The sequence below is a fragment of the Aythya marila genome (genome assembly GCF_965140915.1).
Source record: "Aythya marila genome assembly, chromosome: 2".
NCBI classification, from domain to species: domain Eukaryota; kingdom Metazoa; phylum Chordata; class Aves; order Anseriformes; family Anatidae; genus Aythya; species Aythya marila.
The window spans coordinates 140,627,910-140,640,471 of NC_139043.1; the positions used below are offsets into that span (position 1 = coordinate 140,627,910).

A 12,562-nucleotide genomic window follows, 5' to 3' on the forward strand; every position below is an offset into this window, starting at 1 on the left:
CACACAAACATTTTACATAAGCATGAGAGCAATCTGATTACCAAAAAGGAGGGATAGGCAGGGCAGGTGAGGTAGAGGTGTTATGCTGTATGTAAAGGAGAGATTCACAAAATCACAGAATCATCTAGGTTGGAAGAGACCTCCAAGATCACTGAGTCCAACCTCTGACCTAACACTAACAAGTCCTCCACTAAACCATATCGCTAAGATCTAAATCTAAACATCTTTTAAAGACCTTCAGGGATGGTGTCTCAACCACTTCCCTGGGCAGCCTGTTCCAATGCCTCACAACACTCTCAGTAAAGAAGTTCTTCCTAATATCTACCCTAAAATACGTCTGGTGCAACTTTAGTCCATTCCCCCTCGTCCTGTCAACAGGCACGTGGGAGAACAGACCAACCCCCACCTCACTACAGCCTCCTTTAAAGTACTTATAAAGAGTGATAAGGTCTTCCTGAGCATCCTATTCTCCAGGCTGAACAACCTCAGATCCCTCAGCCGCTCCTCCTAGGACTTGTTCTCCAGACCCCTCACCAGCTTCGTCGCCCTTCTCTGGACTCTTTCGAGCACCTCGATGTCCTTCTTGTAGCGTGGGGCCCAAAACTGAACACAGTACTCAAGGTGCAGCCTCACCAGAGCCGAGTACAGGGGGACAATCACTTCCCTAGACCTGCTGGCCACACTGCTTCTTTCTCTGTTGGCCTTCTTGGCCACCTGAGCACACTGCTGGCTCATATTCAGCCAACTATCCACCAATACTCCCAGGTCCTTCTCCGCCTGGCAGCTTTCCAACCACTCATGTCCCAGCCTGTAGCTCTGCTTGGGGTCATTGCGCTCCAGGTGCAGGACCCGGCACTTGGCCTTGTCGAACCTCATGCAGTTGACCTCAGCCCATCGGTCCAGCCTATCCAGATCCTCCTGCAGAGCCTTCCTACCCTCGAGCAGATCGACACACACCCCTAACTTGGTGTTGTCTGCAAACTTACTGAGGGTGCACTCGATCCCTTGCCATTAGGGATCATCTGGTGACAGATGGTCACCAGTGGTATTCCTCAAGGCTCAATTCTGGAGCGAGTTGAAAGCTTCTGGGTGAAGATTACAGGGAATGGACAGCAAAGCAGATGTCATCATGGGGGTCTACTATAAACCACCAACCCAGAACAATGGCACAGATGAACTATTCTACAGGCAACTGAGGGAAATTTTGGGACCAGTTGTCACTGTCCTGATGGGAGACTCCAGCATCACAGACATAAACTTGGAAAATCATACTGCCACAACAAGTATGGGAAATTCCTAAAGCATGCTGAAGACAACTTTCTGTCTTAAGTACTGAGTGAGCCAACTAGGAAAGGTGCCCTCCTAGATATGTTGTTTGAGAATAGGGAAGGCACTGTGGGAGATGTCATGGTAGATGGCTGTACTGGTTTTGGCAGGGATAATTTTATTCCTAGTGGCTCTTATGTTTCATGTTTTGGATTTACAAAGAGAATAATGCTGTTAACACACTGATGTTTTATTTGTTGCAGAACAGTGTTTACACTAAATCAAGGGCTTTTCAGCCTCTCATACCGCCCTGCCAGTGAGGAGGCTGGGGGTGCACAAGAGGCTGGGAGGGGACAGAAACAGGACAGCTGACCCGAACTGGTCAAAAGGAAAATCCCATATGACGTGTGGATCATATGACTTCATTCAGGACAATAAAAACTGGGAAGGTTGGCGCAGGCAGGAGGACTGCTGCTTGGCAACTGGCAGGGCAGGGCATTGGTCAGTGGGTGATGTGCAATTGCATTGTGTATTACTTCTTTTTTATATATGTTTATTATTGTTAATATTATTTTCCCTTCATTTTCTACCCTACTAAACTCTCTTTATCTCAAATCATGAGTTTATATTTTTCCCTTCCAATTCTCACCCCCATCCCACTTGGGGAGGGGAGTGAGTGAATGTCTGTGTAGTGCTGAGCTGCCTGCTGGGTTAGACCACAACAGTTACTATCTTGGCTGCAGTGATCATAAATTAGTTGACTTCAACATTTTTGGTGTAAGGAGAAAAAAGGTCAGCAGAGTTGCCACCATGAGAACAGACTTTAAGCTTGTGAGGGAGCTAGTTAGCAGTGTCCCTCAGGAATCTGCTTTAGAGGAATTAAGGGTCCATGAGCTGTTTGCTTGTCAAAAAACACCTTTTAAAATCCCAGAAGCAGACAATCTCATTGTGCTGCAAGTCAAGCAAGTGGGGCAGAAGACTAGCCTCTCTGAACAGGGAATCCTTCCTGGAACTAGGGCAGAAAGAGACAGTATATGACCTGTGGAGGCAAGGTCTGGCTTCACAGGGAGATTGCAGAGCTGCAGTTTGCATTGAAAGGTAGAAAACAAGAAAAGCAATACCCAACTTGAGTTGACACTGACCAGTGTGGTGTCAGACAACAAAAAAGACTTTTTGAAGTATGTTAACAGCAAGAGGAGGTCAAAGGGAAACATTAGACTGATGCTTGGAGCAGATGGTCACTTCAAATGTAAGGAGGAAAAGGTCAAGGCCTTTTTTCCCAATGTCTTTTTTTACCTTAGTAACTTACAAGGGCTTCTGGGCTGCTGAGACCTAAGTGTTGGAGGACCATGACTTTCCATCTGTGGTCACTGAAATTGTAAGGAAACGGCTGTATCAACTTAATGTTCCTAAGTTCACGGGGCCTGATGGCATTCACCTCAGAGTGACGAAGAAATTAGCAGCAGTGTTCTTATTAGGTGGTCCCCTCTCAACAATTTACCAAAGGTCATGGGAGTCTGGAGAGGTCCCTGCTGACTGAAAGCTAGCTAGCATTATATCCATCTACAAAAAGGGCTTGGGACAAGAACCTACATACTTGTAAGTCTAACTTCAGTCCCTGGAAAAGTTATGGAGAAGATTGTCCTGGGGGATATTGAAAGGCACTTAAAGAACAAAGCTGTTATCAGGCATAGTCAACATGGGTTTATGAAGAGAAAGTCCTGCCTTATTAATTTGTTCTCCTTTTATAATAAGGCCACCCACTTGGTGAATGAAGGGAAGGCAGCTGATGTAATCCTTCTGGATTTCAGTAAGGCCTTTGATATTGTCCTTCACAGTACCCTCTGGACAAATTGTTCGGCTGTGAAATAAATGTGTTCATTCTATGCTGGGTGATGAATTGGCCCAATGGTAGAGCTCAATGTGTTATAGTAAATGTGGCTGACAGATGGTCACCAGTGGTATTCCTCAAGGCTCAATTCTGGAGCGAGTTCTGTTCAACATTTTTATCAATGATGCACGATTGAAACTCACCAAGTTTGCTGTTGATACTAAACTGGGAGGTGCTGTTTGGTCCCTGGAGGGACAAGAAGCCTTGCAGAGGGATCTAGACAGATTAGAGCACTGGAAGATTAGGAATGGCATGAAGTTCAACAAAGGAAAATGCTGGGTTCTGCTCCTGGGAAGGAGTAATGACAGACACAATTACAAACTAGGAGACAAGGGGCTAGAGAACAGCTCAGCAAAAAGGGATCTGGATGTGCTGGTTGACGACAGGCTCAACATGAATCAGCAGTGTGCCCTGGCAAGCCAAGAGAGCAAACTGCATTATAGGGTGCATTTAACACAGCATAGCCAGCCAGCCAAAAGAGGTGATTTTCCCACTATGGTTTGCACTGGTGGAGACTCATCTTTAATACTGCATACAGTGCTGGTCTTCAAAATATAAAAAGGATGTTAAAGTACTTGAAAGCATCCAGAGAGGGCAACAAAGCTGTTTTTTTTACCAGCTTGGATGGAAGTCATGTCCTATGAGGAGAGGCTGAGAACACTTGGTTGTCTAGTTTTGAGAAGAGGCTAAGAGGTGACCTCATAGTTCTCTGCAGCTTCCTGAGGAGGTGAAGTGGAGACTTCCCTAAGTGTCAGTCTCTTCTCACTGGTAGCTTTTGACAGGACACACAAGAATAGCACAAAGCTGTGCCAGGGGAGGTTCATACTATATATATGGAAAATTCCTCTATAGTGAAGGTTGTCAAACACTGGAACAGGCTTCCTAGAGAGGTAGTTGATGCCCCATGTGTATCATTCTTCAAGAGACATTTGGACAATGCCCTCCATAATAACCTTTAACATTTAGTTACCTCTGAAGAAGTCAGGCAGTTGGACTAGATGATCTTTGAAGGTCATCTAACTATTGACATCCAGCTGAACTGTTCTATTCTATTTTATTCTAAAGGCAAAGAAAGATGAATATAGTTGCACACAAAAGGTACCCAAGTAGCAAAACATTGCTAAAAGGCAAGATAAGCACAAGGGGCTACGAATAGCCAGCACATCATCCTGAATACACAAAGATGACTGGCAAGACAAAAACATTAAAAGATGTAATACTACCAATGAGAACAAGATATCTGTTTGTCAGGGAGTGGAGAAAAAAGCTTAAAATTGTCAGGCATATGGAAGGAAGATCAGACAAAAAGAAGATAAGCTTAGTGTAGTTCAACATATCAAATAGTTCTCATGGCTCCTCACCTTGACCTCAATGACTATGAACCAGCAAAGATTGCAGCCATCAGCTCCAGGGTATTATATATTCACAGCTCAATTAGTATGAGTTCTCAGTGAGGTTGTATGTGTAATGATAATTAATATTATATAACATTTAACCAGTAGCACAAACTTTTCAAGTGATTTTAACAAATTTACTGAAGTTTAATTTTATAATTTGAAAATGACCTAATTTTCAGTGTTCTAAACATCCCACCACAATGATCTCTAATGCAGTAAGTGATAAATATACACGTTTTCAGCTGCAAAATAGCATCTGAAAGGCAATCTGAACACCTAAATCAGGTATTTTTTTTGGTATATAGGATTTGTGTGAAGGTGTCTTGTGTAACATCCTTTTTACATGCATATATATTCCTCTCAAACTATGTTGAAAACAAAATACACACTTTAATTAAAAAAAAGTAAAAATAAACTATTACTCACTGTTGTAAGTGATGTTAAATCCACGTCCTGACATGGAATGGTCAGCTTGAAACTCCAGCCTCAAAATATGACCATTACTGGTAAGATGGGAAGGAACTTCAGCACCAGTAAATGTTCCTATTATAGGAGAATCTGGAGAGTCACCATCTTTAACTGCAAGGAAGTCAAACTGAGATTCCAAGTCAAAGTCATTAAAAGAGAGATGGATTCGGCTCCCAGGGTCTGAAATTATTGTCCAGATACAATTTAAGTTATTTCCATATCCTTCTGGATAATCAGGTGAAAGAACAGTTCCCACTGGTGCAGTGAAATTGGAAAGGCAAGGAACTGCCAAAAAAAGAGACAAAGACATTAGACAATAGAAGAAAACAAATTAAGAATGATTTATTTTATTATAAGAGATCTTAAAACTTGGTTGTTATCACAACTGAATAATTCAGCATTTGTTACAATCAGGTGTGAAGCCACAAAGGAAGGTTGTTGAGTCTTCAGGTAATAATGAATAGCCTTGTTGCACTGGAAACCTACAGCAGTCCTTATAATGTACTCATGTTCAACAGTCCTTAATCAGTTGGCACTACTTATTTTCTCCTTTAGAGAACTGTTTATATGAACAGACCTCTCACAAAGCCCACTAAGTTTCAAAGGGTCAAGAGTACCCTTATCATTTGTTGTTTACACAGGAGCTCAAGATATTAACTAGCCTCAAAGAGACAAAAGAGTTGTTTTGCTATCACCAGGATAATATTTTATATTCAACCATTTCAGTTAAGCCATATTAAATTGCAAGGATGAAAGCAACTGATTGCACTCTGTATATATTTGATCTGTACTATTTTAGTGGAAATGTTAAGAAAGAAATGTGTTGCCACAGACACTTATCTCAACATTATTTTTACTTATGTTGCATAATGTAAATGATAAATGATCATAGACATGTATAGCTCTAAATTCTAAATTGTGTTCCAATATAAGACATGGGGAAAAATCCTTAAATAATTTAAACCCTTGATTACAGTTCAGCAGTTGGTAATCTAAGGAAATATATTACCTTAAAAAATCTACAGCTTCCCATAAAAAAGACAATAATAAAATATTACATCTCAGTCTATGACAATTCATATCACATAAAGGCAATTCCTTTAGTACTACTACTACTAATAAAGTATTTTAACAGTTCTAGAATTTTTATTAGGCATAGCCTTTAGGGAAACCCACCACTGAACAAAAGCAAATTCATTCTGTAAGCAGAATTAATTATACTATGCTTTTTAATAAATCATACAAATTATTATCTATAATTGAAAATACATTGTAATGCTATGTATCATAAAATAATAATAACAAAAGTTTTGTTACATACAAATACAAATTGGTATATTTGCAGACCACTGGTTATTTTCTTGGCAAATGATAGATTTCTCTCCGATTAATTCAAATCCAAACTGACACTCAAATCTTAAAACATCCCGGTTGGAAAATCCATCCCCTTCTCTGATACCATACAGTGGTGTTCCAGGATCCCCACAGCTTTCCTTTTCAATTTCTGTTGAAATAAAAATAATAAAAAAAAAAGAATAAGAATAAGAATAAGAATAAGAATAAGAATAAGAATAAGAATAAGAATAAGAATAAGAATAAGAATAAGAATAAGAATAAGAATAAGAATAAGAATAAGAATAAGAATTTACTTCTAGAAGAATAAAACATATAGTACAAGCAAATGAAGACTTCACATAACACCTGCTGAAATGCACCACTGAGTCTGATTCTATGCTCTAACTTCCTATTGAGGAAATTCTGTGTAAGGATTTTAGAAAAATCAGAGCTCTTTGTGTTAATAGGGCACTTCAAATTAAAATCAAATGAGCAAAAATATTTCTATTTACTTAAAAAAAAAAAAAAAACAAACACAAATTAGACAATAATAGTATCAAGCAAAATACTATTCGCATTATGCAAGCATTTAAAATTTATGACTGAGACCAGTATCCCACTCTGTCAAACACTGTCCAAATTCCAATACACATTAAATTAATGAAACAATGAAATAGAGGGGGGAAAAAAAAAAGAGAGAGTAGGAAGGGTCCTCAGAAGGTCTCTAGGCCAAGCTCCTGCTCAAAGCAGGCTCAGCTCTGAGGTCTAACTGAGGTTGCTCAGGACTTCTTTTCCAGTCAGGTCTTGAAAATCTCCCAGGATGGAGAGACAGTTGTGGGCAATCTCTTCTACTGCTTGACTGCCCACATGGGAAAAACACTTTTATGCAGTATGATCTTCTAATTTTAATGGCCATTGTCTCCCATCCTCCCATCATGTGTCAACGTTAAAGGCCTCTGTCTTCTTGATATCCTCCTCGTTAAGTACTGTCAGGCTGACATTAAGCCTCACTTCTCCAGGTTGGGCAAGCTGAGCTCCCACAGGCCCTTCTCACAGGGCAGGAGTTCCAGTCCCCTGAGCACCTCTGCAGCCCAGTTCCAGTTCCCTGAGCACCTCGACAGCCCTCCACTGAACTCAATTGATCTCTTGATCCACTCAGTCGATCTGTCCCTCAAACCTGGATGCAGTCTAATGAATGCCAGGTAAACAAGAATAATCACTTCTATCAATCTGTGCTGATGCTATCACCCTTTCTCTGCTGCCAAGGGCCTTTCTGAAGAGACTTTCCCCACCCAATGTTGCCAGGAGTTATTCATTCCCAGGTGCATGGCTTTGCACCTGACCTTGTTGAATTTCATTGAGTGACAGCAGGCACATTCTTCTGGTCTGCCTAGGTTCCTCTGGATAGCATCCCTGTTTTTGAGCATATTCAACTGTTTCAGTTTTGTGTCATCTGCAGACTTTGTGAGAGTGCACTCCATAGCGTCTTCACAGTCCATGACAAAATGGAATATGACAGAGTATGCTTCTGTAGTACTCTTCTTGCTCCTGGTATTCAGGTACAGTATTAACTACATTAACTACTAACCTCTGTCCTTTCATCCAGTCTTACCACCACCACCACCTTTGGACTTTCACACATCTGGTTATCTTCCATCCAAGTCAGGACATTATATTTACTACTTGGGATGAGTGGACAGAGTCTAAAGCCCCAATAAGGTTGGCACAGGCAACATCCACTGCTCTCCCCTTGTCCAGTGATCTAGTGATTTATTATAAAGGACAAACAGAGTGGTCAGATGCGATTACCCTTGGTAAATTCATGCCGAATGTTCCCATGAATGTTCTTTATGAAATGGCTTCCAAGAGGACTTGACCTGTGACCTTGACCTAGGAGTTTAAATAAAGATGACCAGGCTGCAGTTGCAATTGCGCAGGTCAAGTTTTTGGCTTTTGTTGAAGATGGGTACAACCTTTTTCCAGTCTTTGGGGATATCTCCTCTGCTCCACAAACTGCCAGAGATGTTAGAAAGTGACCTTGCAAGAAGATCCCACAGCTATCTCAGCAACCTTGAATGCAGTCTGTCATGTCTCAGAAACTTGTAGGGAAATTGTTATGCTCAAGATATGAAACTTTGGTTCATCATCATTGTCCTGGTTTCAGTTAGAACAGAATTAATTTTCTTCCTAGTAGCTGGTGGAATGCTGTGTTTTGGTTTAGGATGAGAAGAGTGCTGATAACACCCTGATGTTTTAATTGTTGCAGAGCAGTGCTTATACCAAGCCAAGGACATCTCAGCCTTTTGCTCTGTCCTGCCAACAGGCAGGCTGGGGGTGCAGTAAGAGCTGGGAGGGGACAGACCCAGGACAGGTGACCCAAACTAGCCAAAGAGGTATTCCATACCATCTGACGTCATGCTAAACAATATATAGGGGTGGCTAGCCGGGGGGAGGGGGCCGGACTGCTCGGGGTTAGGCTGGGCATCGGTCAGCGGGTGGTGAGCAATTGCATTGTGCATCACTTGTTTGTACATATTATTATTACTTTCCTATTATCACCATTGTAACATTATTGTAATTATTGTTATTATTATTTTGTTATTATTATTTTCCTGTCTTATTAAACTGTCTTTATCTCAACTCACGGGCTTCACTTTCCATTTCTCTCCCCCGTCCCAGAGAGGGAGGGGGGAGGGTGAGCGAACGGCTGCGTGGTATTTAGCTGCCAGCCGGGTTAAACCACGACAGTCATATAGATTCATCTTCTATAAACACAGAAAAATTGTACATAGGTAATGGAGATTCAGGACAAAATTATTTTCTCTGTCTAACCCAGTTATAACAAACTTCTTTCACAAGGGGTCCTAACTACAAAAAAAGGACATAAATTTTAAAATAAAATTGATGCATAACGTGCATTAGCAGTAGCAATAAGTATCCCTAAACTGTATTTTGAACATTTCACTTTAAGAACATTTTTTTGAACATTTCACTTGCTGTCAGTTATTCCAGGTTTCCACATTTGTTAGTTCAACAGTGAGGGAATAGCAAAACAAAACACTACAACAACCAGCAATTATTTCAATTTTCACTCAACTAAGTTTTCTAGAGTCATATTGTCATCTACAGAAGCCTCATTTCTGAAATCCTTCTATTATTGCTCTGAACACAACTGAAACATGACAAAATCAAATTTATAATGTTAATTTCAACAAGGCAATTAAAAGGAGTTGAAGATTTGAAGACTGACTCTTCTTCTAGAGGTTTGAAAGGTTTTGTTATTCCATTTGATTAAAGAAAAATCAAACCCAACCAAAAACCTAACAAAGCATAATAAATATCAACACTTATTACATGTATTTTTTCAAACACTCCTAGGAGGAGGAGAATATGATTCATAATTAAAGAAAGATAAAAAACAGGTTCAGACTCTCGCCCCAAAATATACTAATAATACATAATAAAGGTTAGAGCTGGTCTGAACAAAATATCTTAAAACATCGTAACGAAGACAAAAACTCCATCCTCCTACCTGCAATGTTGATGAGACTGTGAATGTCAAACTGACAGAATATAAAACTGTTAATTGCCAAAGGGAAAAAATCTAGGCTATCCTGGGAAATTAATAATAATCTAAGTACCTCAGTCATCTCATATTTTGTTTGGGTAAACAAATATATTCTATAAATATTAGTTCTCCAACAAGTAATTACAGCAGGTAACATTATGTAGTTTTCTCACAGAATATATGATAAATGTCTTTATATCTACTTCTATGTATTATCTTCTGGGGCTACTGTTTTGAAATAGTTACACCAATGGTTTTCTCTAATTACTATTTTATACTAAGCATACTAAGAGTTTCTATGTCTTTTTGACACTTTTAATAAAAACATAATGGACTGAAGCTGATACAGTGAGCTTGCTCATCTTGTCTCCTACCAGACATTAAGAAGACTTAAAGGAATTGGTTCTGCATTTCAAAAGATCTTATGTAGAGTATAATTATTAACAAGAGTAAGTTGGGAAAAAAAAAAAAGAAAAGTATTTATCTTATGTATGTTATGTATGTGTGAGAAAGCATCCATAGGTTCTTTTTTTTTTTTTTTCACTTTTATAAATGGCATTAAGTCGACCAAGATGTTATTTAAATGACAGTTTAAAATGAAATAAACTATCCACAATCTCAGTTTGTATCTGTTTACATTTACAGCAATATTTTTTTTATTACTTTAACCTTTTCTGCACACCTTGCTTATGCTCTACACTCTAAATTTCACGTTAGTATCAGTTCATTTCTGAATTTTAAACAGAACACTTTTGTGTCATTACTTAGTTCTTCCTAAGAGTAGAAATGATAGCTATTTCTTGGATTTAAGTACAAACAGCTTTTGGATTTGTTTGGAGAATGGTAATGATCTTTCTTAGAAAGGAAAACAAAAGAAAACAAAACAAAAAAAAACCCTGCTTACTGGGCATCAGTATATCAGTCAGATAATCACATTTTCAGTAACATGATCTTAGGATAGAGTACTATTATAGCTTTGTTTGAAATCCCTACAAGGGATAAATGATATTCAGATTCACAAATTTTGCTGCTAGCTCTTCAAATCTGTTTCAGCTTCCCTGAACTGAATATGTTTCAGTAACTCCTAAAAAGTTAGTTTCAGAGCCTGACAAAGTCTCATTTCTTGTTATGAACAAGTTCCTTACTGAAAAAAATAAATTTGTAATAAAGGAAATACTTCATGGTTGTTTAAGGTTATCACAATAGACTTTAATACATTTCACTGAGTAATGCCATCAATAAAAATTATTTTTTCAACAATATATAAATATAGATAGATATATATGACATAGATTGAGATGATAGAGATAGATAGAGATTAGATAGAGATATATAGATATAGACATATAGATAGGTATAGGTACAGAGGAGAGAGAGAAAGAAAAGAAACTTCAGTACGATTCACCAGACAAGAGAAATAAAAGGCATTATGAGCTAATATCCTGGAATATAGCTGCATTTAAAGAATCTACCTCTGTAACTTTTTGACAAAAAGCATCACAGATTATAATACAGGTTTTCATACAATACATACAACTTATAACAAATTTGTAATTTACAGCAGAAGTTGTTATAACACATTTTAGTGTTTTTTGTTGGTGGTGGTGGTTGTTTGTTTTTTTTTTAATTTTACTAATATTTTAGTATTTTAGTACTTTTGTGTTTTAGTACTATTACAGGATATTGGATAGTATAACTGTTTGAAAGAAGTCTGTTACATATAATGACTAACTTTGAAAAGTCAAACGTCATCTTACTGCTCAAGCACATTTTTGCAGTTTATTTTATATTTTGGTTACTTTATATTTTTATATTTTGCTTTATGTTATGTTTTATGATTTATTCTGCTTATTGAGATTTGCAGTTCACACTAGATACAGTAAGAGATGGCTAGGATGGATTTGTCATTTTTCTGTGGTCACTACGACCAACTTAAAGTTTTATGATCCAGAACACCAGTATTGCTATTTGTGCCTGAGAAAAAATGACTTATCATAATATTATTTCCATTAGATCATTCTTTCCTTCTTTGTTAAAACAAAATTAAATTAAAAAGCACCTCTATGTGTAATAAGAGTTTGATAAATGAGTAAAAGAGTTTTAATAATTACTCAGGAATCTCAGGTTTAAAGCTATTGATAGGAGCAACAAAAAATGCAATCAGCTTGTTTTCAGAAATTATTTCAAAACTCCACAGGAAAAATAAAAATCAAAGGTTAAAAATTCTGTTGATATTATAATATAGAGATGTGCTAATGCTTTCAGCATAAATCTTTCTTTCCCCACTGCTCCCACCCCCTGTTTCTGAATGCCTGTGTCTAGGGAGAGGGAAAGATGGAAGGGAGTCAGCTGCAACCAAAATATTTTGTGATTTTTTACATATTCCTTCAAAGTCCACTGTACCATGTGGAACATAATGACATGGAAGGGAATTAAAAGAGGCACGAGCTCTTTTTTTGTTAAAGACTAAATCTTGTTGGGATTGTTTGGGATACCCTTATTTTGGAAACTTAGCACTTGAAAGGTGCTAAGTCTACGATCCCAGTGCACTGAATCAAGCTTATAATTGCCAACATATTTTCTAACAACAAATATCAAAGACAGAACCACAGAATCGTGGAATCATCTAGGTTGGAA

At 38.3% G+C, this 12,562-nt stretch overlaps 1 protein-coding gene across 3 annotated transcripts in view; it reads right to left on the minus strand.

Annotated features, from left to right (window-relative positions):
• The window catches only part of CSMD3 (CUB and Sushi multiple domains 3), a gene marked incomplete at both ends in the record, with an annotated part of 682,849 nt that overhangs the window by 301,945 nt on the left and 368,342 nt on the right, over positions 1-12,562 (minus strand). For all 3 annotated transcript variants that reach the window (XM_082754088.1, XM_082754087.1, XM_082754086.1), the window contains 2 exons: positions 4,981-5,307; positions 6,344-6,526. In XM_082754088.1, the coding sequence (XP_082610214.1) occupies positions 4,981-5,307; positions 6,344-6,526 (510 nt within the window). The remainder of the gene's footprint in view (positions 1-4,980; positions 5,308-6,343; positions 6,527-12,562) is intronic.